Below are 15,388 nucleotides of genomic sequence, written 5' to 3'. Positions count from 1 at the left end.
ACTCATACTCACATTCACTTTAACACTCATACTCGCATTAATTTCAACATTCATACATGCATACACACATGCATACACACACACACGCATACACACTGGCATTCATACACACATGCACTTCAACATTCATACACGCATTCAACCATGCACACACGCAGACAACACCCTCGCACACACAACACTCCCCACCCCTCTCCTCTGTTGGACGATCGACTTACCTTGTCCGGTGAGAAGGTTGTCCAGCAAGGAACGGAAACGGGCGATTCCACCTCCGTCAGCGCCCCGGCATCCTTCTGGCTGGGCGGGGCCAGTGGAACCACCGCTGTGCCTCCGCCCGCCAGCACGACTACTGCTGGATTTCCACCCAAAATATAGCGGGAATCCAACAGTACTCATAATATGGTGGGCAGAAGACCACCAGCACTGGCGATCTTCTGGCGCCCGTGGCTTTGGCAGTCTTACAAAAAGACTCCCAAAGTCATAATGAGGGCCTAAGTGTCTCAATGCTGTGGTGTCTTTTAAAATACCTCATCCTGTGCCTCTTTTTGCAAATCATACCCATCATTACCAACAAAAGATTCTGTGAAGGCTACACTTCCCCATCAGAAAGACACCCACATAGGAAGAAGTTTTGTTAGTAACTTCATCTCTATTCACTCAAATACTCCACAGAGTCCAAAGGACGAAAAGCAGCACCTGACCAAGAAAAAACATCTATAAATACTTTTTGACGTTTGTTTTGTTTCTTGTGCTCTTTCAGCCCCCTCCATGTCTGTCCTTCCCCACTAGGATTAAATGTCCATTTTTCATAGCGTTCTGAGAGGCTAGCTTGTGGCATAACATATTTGAAAAGTAATAAATGATAAATATGCATGTTCTGTTTTGTATGTTTGAATGTAATCTCCGTCTGATCAAAACAAAGGAAGTTTTAAAAGAAATGTGTGATGTTACAAACTACTGCTGTACACTAAGGTCTTGTGCAAAAGAAATTTGTGATGTTACGAACTACTGCTGCACACTAATGTCTTGTGCAATACCGGTTTCTTTATATTTCTCATCAGCGCTACATCGGGCTGGCAGCTTTCAAGCTTCTCCCTCTAACATACAACAGAACTGGAGGAAAATCATTCGCTCAAGTAAGATCGTGTCTGCATAATTTGAAACATTTTTTGGAGCTCTCTGTTTTTTTGTTGTAAAAATGCAAAGATGTTTTCATGTTTTAATTAATAAGATACTTCGTTATCATTTATGCTTAAGAGGTTTTACTCAACAAAATGTCTATGCACGTTGACTATTTTCCGTTTACGATTTTAACATATGCACATTTTTGCGAGTAAATGGATACGTTCCTATATCTGGAACCGTACACTTTTCTCTGAAACTTAGAGGAAAATGAGAAAGTTTGTTCGCAAATATAATTATCGTAGCAATGTGGAATTGAAAGAACACGAATATATTGCCCAATGAACTGGTCTGGTGTGGCTCTCAAGACATGGTCGCTGGCTGGAAGGAGCATACCAGCTAAACCCTGTGTGTCCTATTTTATTTTAAATATCTGCAGCTTTCTGTAGTGAGAACAGTTTCAACACATAAACTCTGCTTTGCTGAGGGTTAGGTAACAAGCAAGCAACAAAGGCTGGTCAAAATGTGTTTCTTTATCCATATAAAGGCCAAACACTGTCTGATGTGGACTGTCAAACATGGAGTCTTCCCTGTCGGTGGGTGGAGGCATCCCTCACCTAGTAGCTGCCACATCTGCTGAAGTTCTCTTTCCACTCATGCTGTTGAGTCTGTGGTGTCGGTGATTATTTCTTAATCCAGGCGCTATAGTTTGCCAGCGCTTGCCAAATAAACACACCAGACACTTTGGTTAATACTATAGACTGCAGTCCAGCAGGTCACCCCACGTATCCTTCTCTTACTACCCGCCTAGCCGCCTGCCAGACCTATCCCTTTTATTGGCCTCGGGTCATGTGACTACTGGGCTGAAACAGAACAACACCAACACAGTGGTACCTCAGTAAATACCCCTGTTCCATCGGGGCTTAATGGTAGTGCTCGCAACCTCGTTTCGTCACGGGCTCAACACTACATCAGGGTAGGGTCAGGGGGGAGGAGATTTATGCAGAGTTCAAGTTGAGTCATATTTCAGGCTTGCAGTCCACAAGAATTCAAAGTGAAGGTCTCAAGCAGCCTTGCTTAGGCCCACCTTTCACAGCTCTTGGCGTGGTTTGTTCTCCACAGCAAACTCTGAGAGGTGAAGACCTCTCCTTCAGTAAAATCCCCCTTGATTTGTTTCCCAGTGTTTATCCCATCCTCTCAAAACTTTTTCCTACGTGGTTTTGAACATGGGCCATAATGTGGGATTCCACTGCATTTTTGTAATATTTACTTAAGAAGCATAACTTACAAACAGAAACACGTTAACTTCTCACCTGGAGGTGCAAGGTGAATTAATCAATTGCCAAAATTATTATGGAACACTTCAAGAAGTTTAGAGTGTCATTTATTTCCGATCTAAAAGTAGAAATTAGATAAACATTGTCTGAGTGGGAGTTCAGAGTTCTAGATCACCGTGCTTTGATGTCGTGTTAAATTTATGGAGTGCACAAGCTTTATTTTAAGTATGTAATTTGATAAAGTAATGATGATTCCATATGTTACCCTTCATCAGCATTCCCCAATCAAAACACACTTGTAATCAACGAGAGAGTACATAGCCGGTGTGTTAATTCAAGAATGCTATTCTTATGGGGAATAACAGGCTATTGTAAACGAAAATTCTTAACCTGATTTTTTTATTTTCATGTTGCAGGGGTAGCTATTACAAAGTTGCTATTTGCATGTGTTTATGACATAAAAAGTTTGGAATAGTTATGCAAATCTTGTGTAACCTTCTGCAGTGCGCCAGTGGTATGTTCGTTTGACATCTATTCCCTTGCTGGGAGAGTTGTTTTCCTCCCTACTGATCTGAGTTTTTCAGGAATAAATAGCTTCCTGCCGCGAAGCCTTCTTTAATTTGCCAGTCACATATGAAAGCCTTGCTCAGGCAACTGTCTACCAGCTCGTCATTACATTCTATCCTGATAGAACTCTGCAAAGAGAAGTTTTACCCTTTGACCACTGTACATAAATGGTCCCATGCCTATCACTGCACTTATTGTTTGGCAGCTTTGGATGCAATGGAAGCCACATCCACGTCCTTTGATCCTTTTTAATGCATAGCGACTGCAGACCTCAACTATTCTTCCTCTGTAGGATAAGGGTGGGAAGGGTACTTAGGAGGTACGTGTTTTGCTTTGATTCTAGGTTGACCAGATCAGATTGTCTTCGAGTCAGAGCCAGGAAGTGAAGATGAAGAAATGTAGGCAAGGGTTTTCACTCCACAAAACATGCAGTGCAAAACATTATGGGATTGTCTTGGCCAAGTGCATTTTGACATGATTTGTCTCTGCCAGTCACTTTTGGGTTAAACTTATTTAAACTGCTGACGACTCTAGTACTGCTAGGAACTGAGAAAAGATCAGAAAAGAATCGACGTGGAAATATTTATGTCTGCCTGAACGAAGGCTGAGGAGTGTGTTTTACAGTCAAGGAGGTTAAACTCATGATGGCCAACTAGACTAGAAGAGAAAGTATGGGTGAGTTGAACTGAATTTGCTTGCAAATTGTATCTCATTTATTTCCTAAGTGTAAATTTGTTTTGTTGTTGTTCAACTTTTTTTCTTGAGGAAGGCCTTACTGCTTGTACCATGTTACCAAGGCGAACCCTGCATTCCTCTGCTGTACGTCTAGGCGTTAGATTGTTTTGACAGTGCATGACTTCAGCTGCAGCTCCTTTCAAAACGTAGCCCTCTCTCTACCATAGTCTAACAACCCAGATTACTATTGCACTGAAATCAAATACTCAAATAAAACAATACCTAGAACACTCCTTCCCCACAAATATATTCTGCTGCTGCTATCTTCTGAGTATCTTAATTTTTTTTAACTTTAAGATCTTTTAAATCACATTAATCCTGCATGAACACTCCAATGAAGCAACATCATGAACTGTCAATCTTTAAAATAACGTTGTTTTAGTACAGACTCTTGCAAAACTGAAAATATACATCTGAAGGAAGTCCCTGGACTCCCAGGCGCAGCTGTATGCTGGGACTAAAGTGGATCCACATATAATGCTTTAAGTCTGGCAAAGCTCTTAAGGTTCTTTTTCAAATACACATCAAGAGCATGTAAAGAAATGAATGCAGAGAGAACATGTGTTAACTCTTTAAACGTTTGTACTACCCTAACTCCTTATACTACTAATTCACTTTTGTGTCTCTGTTCACGGACACAGGGATGCATGCTATACTCTTTATTGACACAACATTCACTGGCCACATCATTTAGTAGCCTACTATTTGAGTAGAGTAATACATATGAGAACCGAGGCTACCCCTCCTTGCGAAGAGGTCTCACCCTATCATCAAGGAACACGCTAAATCTGCGGCTATATCAATATTCCACAAGGGAAACCTTTTTTAACTCTATTAATGTCAAACAAATGCTTAAATCAATGTCTACCTGTTTGAGGTTTTTCTATATTGCGAATTGTTAGACCTGTCAGCTCTTGGCATGGTTTCCCCTGACTTTTTCACTTCTGACCTCCTGTTTTTGATCCTGTGTTGAATTTCATTTTTGCTGGCTTTAGGACTCTGGCCACTTTACCACTGCTGACCAGTGCTAAAGTGCAAGTGTTCTCTGTCTAAATGGTATCGGTGATTGGTTTATACATGATTGGCATTTTTGATTTACCAGTAGGTTCCTAGTATAGTGCACCATGTGTGCCCAGGGCCTGCAAATCAAATGCTACTAGTGGGCCTGCAGCACTGAATGTGCCACCCTCATGAGTAGATCTGCCATTGCAGTGCCTATGTGTCCCGTTTTAAACTGCCATTTCGACCTGGCAAGGGCACCCACTTGCAAGGCCCAAAACATCCCTTTTACTACTTGTAAGTCACCCCTAAGGAAGGCCCAAGGCAGCCCCACGGGCAGGGTCCAGTGTATTTAAAAGGTAGTACATGTACTGGTGTAGTTTACATGTACATGTCCTGATAGTGAAATACTGCTAAATTTGTTTTCATGATTGTAAGGACTACCTCTCCCATAAAGCAACATGGGGATTGTCTTGAAATATCTTTCAAGTGTAATTTCCCATATGGAGCAGATAGAGATTTGGAGTTTGGAGTCTCTGAACTCACAATTTAAAAATAAATATTTTGGTGAAGTTGGTTTTTACATTGTAAGTTTAAAAATGCCACTTTTAAAAAGTGGACATTTTCTCGCTTAACCATTCTGTGCCTCTTCCTGTCTGCTGAATACATGTCTGGGTCAGGATGACAGATGGGTTGTTTGTGAATCCACTCTAGATAGTCACACAAAGGGAGTAGAGGTGTGCCGTGCATATCCTGATGGGTTTTACTGAGCTAGAGTGGTGGGAGGAGCCGACACTTGCACCTGATAGGGCTGTGCCTGTCATTACACATAGCAGTCTCCAATTCCCTGGAGTGCCTGGGGCCAGGGCAGGGAAAGGCAGGGTCTTGTGCACTACAAAGACTTCTCTTTGAAGTTTGCCTACTTCAAAGACAGAAATGGGTATAATTACTGAACCTCTGACCCCACAAAATTAGAACACTTCTGGACTGAAGACATTCTGCCAGGAAGAAATGCTGGATTCTACATAAGTGACTGCCACACTGCCTGTTGCTTTGTTGTGCTGGCCTGCTGCTTATGCCCTGGGAGTGAAAGGACTGAACATTACTTTCCATATCCTGATTTCCAAGGTTATCCAAGGGCTTGAACTGAGATTACCTCCTGTTAAGAAGTCTCAGGGACATCAAAGACTTCATCTGCCAGTGCCTGGGCTCTTCTGTTGAGAGTCCTGACTTGCCAAGTGGTGCCACGCCCAGTCCATTGCAAGTGTAAGCTGGTGACCGGAAGGAGAAAAACCAGGCACTGATGTGCTGAGGAAGAAAAATCGACGCAGCGCCTGTCCAGCGGCTGGAGAATCAATGCAGTGCCTGTCTCGCAGATGCAGAATTGACGCAGCACCTGTTTCACTGCGGCTCCATCAACACAGCGCATTTGGATTTTCCACACATCATCCCTGGGGTGTCAATTTTTAATCGACCTCTCACTGTAGTAAGGAACCAAGGCTGCTTGTCTGGAAATCAACGCATCGCCTTCCTGGCGAGGAAAGAATTGACACATCATCTCCTCTGCCAGTAAGGAACCGATGCATTGACTCTCCTGCGAGAATAGAATCGACGCATCACCTCCCCTCTGCAGTAAGGAACCGATGCATTGCTTTGCTTTTCGCATCTCACCTCCCCTATGGCTTGTATCGTCTTTGTTCTTGATGAATCCCAGGTACTTTGTGCTAAAAAGATGGATTAAGACTCATTTCAATGTTTAAAAAGTGATATCTTTACTTGTGTATGTTGGATTTTTATCATTTTGGTCTTGTGTTATTCAGATAAACATTGACTATGTTTCTAAACTAGTGTGGAGTCATTTTATATTGTTTTCACTGTGTTACTGTGTGTGTGTAAAAATCTGTTGATTTCGATGGATTAAGACTCTTTTTACTTTAAAAATGCATATCTTTGCTTGTGTATGTTGGATTTTTGTCATTTTAGTATTAATCGATTTAGATAAATATTGGCTATTCTTCTAACTTGGTTTGGAGTCATTTTGTGGTGTTTTCACTGTGTTACTGTGTGTGTTTGTACAAATACTTCACTCACTGCCTCTGAGATAAGCCTGAATGCTCATGCCAAGCTACCAAAGGGGTCAACAGGGGTACCTTCACTGTGTGACTCCCTTACCCTGCTTAGAGTGAGTTGTCCCTATTTGGACAGGGGCAAACCACTGCCAACCAGAGGCTCCATTTCTAACAAGAATGATTTTCCATTGATATTGACTGGATTTGTTACCAGGTTCTGTAGGGTAGGTGTGAAAATGTGGATTATTCTTTGGGGTAGGTGACTACACACCTTCAGGAAAATTCACAACCCTTGCCAGGGTGAACCCTCAAAGTCACTAATTTAACCTGAACTCAACTCCCTGATAGCTATTGCACAGAGCAGACTGGCTTAACTTTGTGCAATGAATTAAGTATTTCTGAAGCACTTCAAACTGTAATAAAGTCAAAATGCAAATCAATATTATCACAAACTGAATCAGGGACAGATAAACCAACCAGTTTTATCTGGGTCAAATATTTTACTTTCTGACATAATCCTTTAAATACTAATCCACCTTAGGAGCCCACTTCTAAAGCCCTCAGGACCACCTCAAGGGAGCCACTTAGAGATTCACAGGGTGTCAGACAGAGGCCAACAGCAGGTTCCAGTCCAGTTCCATTTATCGCTGGTCAGCTGGGTAGTTCCAGTCAAAGGCTTCTTGCAGTTTGTTGTATCCCTGTAGCTTGAACAGGAAATTAGTTTTATGACTCCTGGATTCCACTTCTTTGTCCTGGGTTCATGAGGGGGCAGATCTAGTCCTTCAGGGCTCCTCTCTGGTCACAGGCAGCAAGGCCAGTCCTCTGCCCTGATCTTCCACAGGTCCAGAAAGTATTCTGAAGTGGGTGCCTGGAGGTGCTACTTTTTTGCCTGGCGCTAGCAAATGGGTGGGAATGACTCCTTGGCATGCACTACACAATGGGGTAAAAGTTCCAGAGGTCAAACCTACCTACTTTGGGCATTTTCAAGATGGCAAAAGTGTTTGGACACACTAAATGTGGGCTCTGAGGGCTAGTGTAGGAGGCTGGCCTGGCTTGTGGTGGGTACCAATGGGACTTACACCTTATACCAGGTCCAGTTATCCCTTATTAACAGAGTGTAGTAGTATTCTACCAGCCTAGGCTGATAGATGTAGCTATAGCAGAGCAGCCAAGGCTGAACTAGGAGACATGCAAAGCTCATGCAATACCACTTGTATCATATAGGTACTTTATCGTAAGAAAGACAATACTCATAGTTACTAAAAATAAAGATACTTTATTTTAGTGACAATGTGCTAAAAATATCTCAGAGAATATACTCCCTTAGGAGGTAAGTAACATACACAAAATATACACAACTAACCAAATCAGGTAAGTAAAACAGTCAGAAAGTAGTGCAAACACTGTAAAACACAATAGGATGCAATAGGCCTAGGAGCAACACAAACCATATACTAAGAAGCTGGAATGCAAACCACGAATGCACCCATAGGCTAGGATAGTGTGTTGAGGGTTGCTGGGAGTGTGAGAAAACACTAAGGGTGTAAAGGAGACCCTATCCAAGAGCCGCTAAAGTGTCCAGAGGGTGCAGGAGCCCACTAAACCCCAGATGAAGGTGCAAAATGGCTGCCTCTGGTTGGAAGAAGCTGCAGGTTTTGCAACAACAAAAGGCGGTAGGAAGTTCTTCTTCGTGCAGAAGATGTCCCACTGCGTGCTGGAGGATGCAGAGTTGTTTCCTTGGAAAAATACCACAAACAAGCCTTGCTACCTGCAAAAGTCACAGTTGGAGAAAAAGGGTACTGCCCGGGCCCAGGAAGGACCAGGATGTCGCCACTTGGGAGAGGAGACAGGGGGTCCCTCAGCAATGTAGAGAGGCCACAGACAGGAAGGAAGCACCCACAGAAGTCCTTGAACACGGGTTCAAGAAGTCTGAACATGGCGGTCATCTCAACACTGCAAAGAGAGGTCCCACGACACCGAAGGTCAACCCAGAGAGCTGAGCATCGCAGGACAGAGTGCTGGGGACCTAGGCTCAGCTGTGCATGCAGGATTTCTTGGAAATTGCACAGAAGCCCTGTAGCTGCAGATCAGTGCACAGGATTACTGTTTGGGGAGTGGAGGCAAAGACTTACCTCCTCCAAATTCAGACAGTTTGACCTCTAGACAGTCTGGGTCACTTGGGTCCACCACCTGTGTTCCAGGGACCACACTCGTCAGGATGAGAGGGGACCCAGAGTACCGGTGAAGCTGATGTTTGGTGCCTGCTGAAGCAGGGGGAAGAATCCGTCGACCCACAGGAGATTTCTTCATGGCTTCCAGTGCAGGGTGAAGGTAGGCAGCCCCCAGAGCATGCACCACCAGGAAACAGTCGAGAAAGCTGGCAGGAATAGGCGCTACAATGTGAAGGTTTGTCTGAGCTCCCTATGGGTGGCAAAAAAAATGCTGCAGCCCATATGGATCTCCAGGAACCCCATTGCCCTGGGCACCTATGTACCATATACTAGGGACTCATAAGGGGGGTCCAGTATGCCAATTGAAATTGGTAAATGTAGTCACTAGCCTATAGTGAAAAATTTAAAGGCAGAGAGAGCATGAGCACTGAGGTTCTGATTAGGAGAGCCTCAGTGACACAGTTAGGTACTACACAGGCATACACATTTAGGCCACAAACTACGAGCTCTGGGGTCCTGGCTAGGAGGATCCCAGTGAGACTGGCAGAACATACTGACATACATGTAAAATTGGGGGTAACAAGCCAAGAAAGATGATACTTTCCTACAGCTAGGAATATATGTGGAAAGTGCATTATGGTAATCATAGTGTCCTCCCACATCTAACAGTAAAATCCAGTTTGAGACAGCCATTGTAGATATAATAATCCCAGAGACAGACGTCTAGTAGGATAAAAGCAGAGTCTTTAAGGAGCCATACAGAAGATCCACAAGAATAGTCTTGGCCCCCTGTTCCCTCTTTCTTCAAGTGTGCCCCAAGGGTTATATGACAACTCAGAGACAGAAGCCATGCCCTTCAGCAACCAGAGAGTGGGTCCACACTAATTATCTTGCCACCTTTTCTCTCTCTGTTCAAGCATGCCCCAAGTATTATATGTGAACCCAGCAAGACTTGTCAAGCAAGATTTGATACTTAAGCAGGATTTGACACTGTAGTGTCAAAAAAGATCCCCATCTCTCCCACCCTGCATATTCTAAGGAGTTCAAATAAGTAATTTCTGCCCATTCAAGACAGCCTATGTTTGGCTGCTGGGAGGCATTTCACACATATTCAAGGCTGGGAGAAGCTAGAGGGCCAATGCCACTTAGTCCCCAGGAACTTCAATAAGGGTAAAAAGTAACTTTCTAAAAGTTACTTATCCTTAATATTTATTAACAATCTGACGTCATCATCAAATTTTATTCTATTAAAATAGCTATTAATTATTTTGCTAGGTGGTCCAATTCACAAGCTACACTATTAGTATTCAATATCTCTTTCCAGTGTTTCTCTATGGGACAGTGAAAATAGCCCTTAAGCGCTAGTCAGTGTAAGGACATGTTAACATAAAATGTCTACATGTCCCAATTTTAAATACCATGCACCCTACCCTGTGGGCTACAATTCCCACATAGAGGTGACTTACTAATGTTTAAGAGGGAGGATTTTACCTGTCACAAAAAGGTTTATTTTGAACGGCTGCAGTGCATATTTTGTACTGTTACTGTTCCTGTCAGGCGTTTGCACTGCCACTGTAGTGGATGGCATAATAGGTGCTGTAGTCTACTAGTGGCATTTAACTTCCAGTCCCTGGGTACACTTTTCACCACATACTAAGGACTTATGCAAGTTAAACTTGGCAGTAATAAGTATGCCATTTCAACCATGTGTAAAGAAGGAGCACATAAACGTTACTACTGGTTAGCAGGAATAAAGTGCACAGATTTCTAAAGCCAGCAAGAATATAGGGTCCAGCAAAAGGTGGAAATTCTAGGGTGACCATGCAGAAAATGTGTATTTCCTACAGCAGGGCCTTTTCATGTGAATGTCTGCATTCTGATTTTAGGGGTTTGGTTTGCACTAGGTCAATTATATGTGCATTTATTACACATAGGTAATGACAAGTGATTTCAATTTAGTTTTCCATTCTGTGTTCTGACAATCAATCAATCAAAAGAATTTTAAGCGCACTACTCACCCGTTAGGGTCTCAAGGTGCTGTGGGGGGGGGGTTGCCGGTTACTGCTCAAATAGCCATGTCTTGAGGTTTCTGAAAGTTAGGAGGTCCTGGGTCTTGCGCAGGCTGGTGGGGAGGGAATTCCAGGTCTTGGTGGCAAGGTAGGAGAAGGATCTGCTGCCGGAGGTGGTGCGTTGGATGCGGGGGACTGTGGCGAGGGCGAGGTCAGCGGAGTGGAGTGGTCGAGTTGGTATGTGGAAGTTTACTAGTTCGTTGAGGTAGGCCGGTCCAGTGTCGTGGAGGGCTTTGTGAGCATGGACGAGGACTTTGAAGATGATCCTTTTGCTGATGGGCAGCCAGTGTAGGGATCTGAGGTGGGTGGATATGTGTTTGTGGCGAGGAAGGTTGAGGATGAGACGTGCGGCTGAGTTTTGAATTCGCTGGAGTTTTCTTTGGAGTTTGGCGTTGGTCCCTGTGTAGAGGGCGTTGCAGTAGTCTAGTCTGCTGCTGATGGGGGCATGGGTGACCGTTCTTCTTGTTTCTAAAGGAATCCATTTGAAAGTCTTGCGTAGCATGCAAAGGGTGTTGAAGCAGGAGGACTATCTGGTGTTGATTTGCTGGGCCATGGAGAGAGATGAGTCAAGAACGATGCCAAGGTTGCGTGCATGGATGGTGGGTGTTCGGGGTGGTCCGAGGTTGGTGGGCCACCAGGAGTCATCCCATGCTGTCTTGTTGGCGCCGAAGATGATGACTTCTGTTTTGTTTGAGTTAAGTTTGAGGTGGCTTGCTGTCATCCATTTGGTGATGTCGAGGAGTCCGGCGTGCAGGTTTATCTTAGCGGTAACTGGATTCCTGGTGAGGTGAGATGATGAGCTGGGTGTCATCTGAGTAAGGGATGATGGTGATTCCGCGGGGGCGGAAGATGTTGGCGAGGGGGGCCATGTAGATGTTGAAGAGGGTGGGGCTGTGGGAGGATCCTTGGGGGGCCCCGTAGATGATCTTGGTGGCTGGAGACCAGAAGGGAGGGAGGCGAACTCTTTGGGTTCTTTAAGGGGAGGAAGGAGGTGAGCCAGTCCAGGGCCTTGTGTCAAATTCCAGCATCAAAAAGGCGTGCGCGGAGGGTCTGGTGGCATACAGTGTCAAAAGCTGCGGAGAGGTCTAGGAGGATGAGGGCGACAGTCTCTCCCTTGTCCACTCTGGTCCTGATGTTGTCTGTGCAGGCGATGAGGGAGGTCTCAGTGCTGTAGTTCTTGCGGAATCCAGACTGGGAGGCGTAGAGTATGTTGTTTTCTTCTAAGAAGTGAGACAGTTGGGTGTTGACTATCTTCTCAGTGACCTTTGCGGGGAAGGGGAGAAGAGAGATGGGACGGTAGTTTGTGAGGTCTTCCGGGTCTGCTTTGGGTTTTTTGAGGAGCGCGTTGACTTCGGCGTGCTTCCAAACATCTGGGAAGGTTGCGGTGTTGAAGGAGCTGTTGATGATGGCGCGGAGCTGGGGAGCGAGGATTTGGTTGGCCCTGTTGAAAATGTGGTGGGGTCAGGGGTCTGTGGGGGTGCCTGAGTGGATGGAGTTCATGGTTTTTTTTATTTCTGTGTAGTTGGTTGGTTTGGGAGGGCGTTGTGTTGTTGGTCGTGTCGTGGTGGTAATGGTGGGTGCTGATGCTGTGAAGCTGTTGTGTATGTATGTTGTGTATGTCCCTCCTTCTGAGTTGTTATTGCTCTTGAGTGACCAAATCAAACTTTCAAATTTAACTTTCATTTTTCACATCTCCCTTGGAAATAACTGCAAAAAAATGGGACAAAAAGCTTTACAGGAAAACAGTTTTCAACATTCCTAGTAAAACCTGTTAATCTTCAGTCTCTAGAAGATGTTTTACAATGTCATTAAAAGGTCACACATCTTTAGTAAAGAGCTGAAAGCATGAGACAAGCAACAATATGTGTGTGGCATGTCGCACATTTGTACCATATCATTTACTAATATACACTTACTTTCAATCCAGCATTCACTGTGGTGGCTCTCCCTTAACCTCTTGCCACCCTCAGATTACAAACCTGTCAGGTGGCTGCACCGAAGTAACACAAAACAACAAACAGAAACTGTATCTGGTCTTCTGGCCCAGATCTTTAAATTGGAGTCTGCAGACCAGGGTTCTAATCTCACTTTTGTCATTTGATGAAAATGTTTGTAAATCTGGCCAAATCACTTTACCTCTCTGTGCCTCAAATAGAAATGATGGGCAATAAAAACCAATAAAAATGCAAATGCCGGTCACACCCTGGTTTCTTTAATTCAGCCTCTAACACCATAGTATTCCCAATGCAAAACTTCGTGCTCAAACTGCTTCTGCTACAATAAAGAAGCATTTACCAACGATAACAAATGATTTTTTAAAGGCAAGCTCATGAACCAGTGATAGTGATGGGCGTGCGGTGGGCATAGTTAAAAGCACACAGATAGATTATAACAGGCCAGAGTGCTTGCGCACTGGATCCCAAAAAGGGTTGCTGTACAGTGCTCAGCTGAATTGTAGAGCGAAGTCCATGATATAGTAAATACCCCCAAACAAATCCTATTTGGTTTGAGCAGTGAGCAACCTTATGCTTCATTCATCTTGCATTCATCTTGTGTTCTTTAGATTGGCCAATAATGGATAACATCGGAGCTTTCTGTAAAGATAGGTATTGTTTCCCTGTGGTTGAATTACAGCAGGGGGTCCAATGGAGGCGCCGGAGGACAGGGATTATACCATATTTTCAAAATCCTCACTGACTGGGAAACTGTTTTCCGTTTAGATTTATTGTATGAAAATGTGACTTGGGGATACCCTGAGAATTTGGCAATGATCTTGCCTTCGTAGACCTTCCCTGGACACACGTGAAACAGAACCTCTCTGGCTAAGAGGGGGGGGGGGGGGGGGGGGGAGGGGGAGAGGGGCGGGGTTGGACTCTTTACTGAAAAGAAACGTGCGCTGAAGAAAATATGGGCCTGTAAAACTGAGCCTGCTGATGATGCAACGAGAGTGTTTGTCCCTGCGGCTGCTGGAAATGCTCGTAATGATCCATCCATTATTGATGTGGATGCAAGAGCAACAAAATGTCATCATTTTGGAGGACATTTATTTGATTTCTGAGACGAACAGCGATACTTTTCGGGAAAGCACGTTGTATTAATTGCTTCAAAATGGCTGCATGAAACCCCATAAATAACTGGCGCAGAGATCGTCATTCTCTGATTACAGGTCAAGAAGGCGAGCTTCCAGACGAACTTAACATAACCGCTGCTTTGTCGAGTTGAGGAATCTGATAGAAACCACAGCGACTGTGAGTAACAAAACCACAAGGGAATCAGCCCCTGTCCATGGCAGTTCCCGCCGGATTCATACATATGCCAGTTAGCAGGCCAACTTTATTTAGACCTTATATAGACAAAAAATGCAACGCAGGATTTCGCACTATTACAGCCTCCGCAGACTTGTAAATGTGACATTTACAACAATATGAATTTCAAAGTAGAGGCTTCCCACATGAATATACGTTTTTTTGTCACGAATGCAAACCTAATTTTCAGGCGTTGACGACATTATAGTGTGTTTTATATCTGTTGTTGTTGAGCATGCATGTGCGGTGTAAAGTCTGGCTGACTTTGTCGGCCTCTGGTTGGCCAACTTCCGAAATGGCTCAGCTCCATCTAACTTTAAGAGCCTGGAAATGTTATTCAAATGACTCGCTGAGACGGCAATGTTCCTCTTGCCGTCGCCCTGATGATTAATGTACTTTAGTATACCACCGATTAATGTGCCGGAGGTGAGTCACTTAGTACATGCTGTGCAGCTTTCTATATAACTAAATAGCCTGCTGTATACCACCACCAGTTATGACGAGCTGCGGCCATGGCTGCCTGGTATGGCAATAAGGCCAATGCAGGCTGCTGTCTAATGGTACCACCAAAAATGGCCACAACAGGAGTCAGATTACAACACATGGTCTAAAATTCACTTCGTTTTATACAAAAGGGAGCAGTGAACAGCAAAATGTAATTTTTCACATTTTGTATGGGGCTCTAACAAACATTGTCTTTGAGCTGATGTATATTCAGCTTCCGAAGTACACCAAGCAACCCACCCTCCTAGCCGGTGGTCTAGCTGGTATTCAGCCGATCGGTGGGCAAAGAACTGGTAACCTTAAATCTACGCCATCCTGGTGGGTAAAACACTGTAAAATGCCAAGGTACCAAGTTTACGATAAAAGGTGGATTACAAATCGATCCAAAAAGAAAATAACACTTAATCATAGAGTACTCATGCACTAACACACCGAGATGCAGGGATTCTGCAGGGATTATGGAACATAGCACACACAGGACCACCTGTGCATAATTTCATGCAGAACCTCTGAATCATGGGGATGGGGCGCTGCTTGGCTGTATAGGCTTGGCTTAGACATCAGTGACCT

At 44.2% G+C, this 15,388-nt stretch overlaps 1 protein-coding gene across 7 annotated transcripts in view; it reads left to right on the top strand.

Moving 5' to 3' along the window:
• The window catches only part of MICAL2 (microtubule associated monooxygenase, calponin and LIM domain containing 2), a 776,672-nt gene that overhangs the window by 580,839 nt on the left and 180,445 nt on the right, over positions 1 to 15,388 (top strand). For all 7 annotated transcript variants that reach the window (XM_069223592.1, XM_069223590.1, XM_069223591.1 and 4 more), the window contains one exon: positions 1,062 to 1,136. In XM_069223592.1, the coding sequence (XP_069079693.1) occupies positions 1,062 to 1,136 (75 nt within the window). The remainder of the gene's footprint in view (positions 1 to 1,061; positions 1,137 to 15,388) is intronic.

Source organism: Pleurodeles waltl, chromosome 3_1, assembly GCF_031143425.1.
Source record: "Pleurodeles waltl isolate 20211129_DDA chromosome 3_1, aPleWal1.hap1.20221129, whole genome shotgun sequence".
Lineage (NCBI taxonomy): Eukaryota > Metazoa > Chordata > Amphibia > Caudata > Salamandridae > Pleurodeles > Pleurodeles waltl.
Note: the sequence above shows the minus strand (reverse complement) of the source record. Positions and strands in the feature narration are given on the sequence as shown.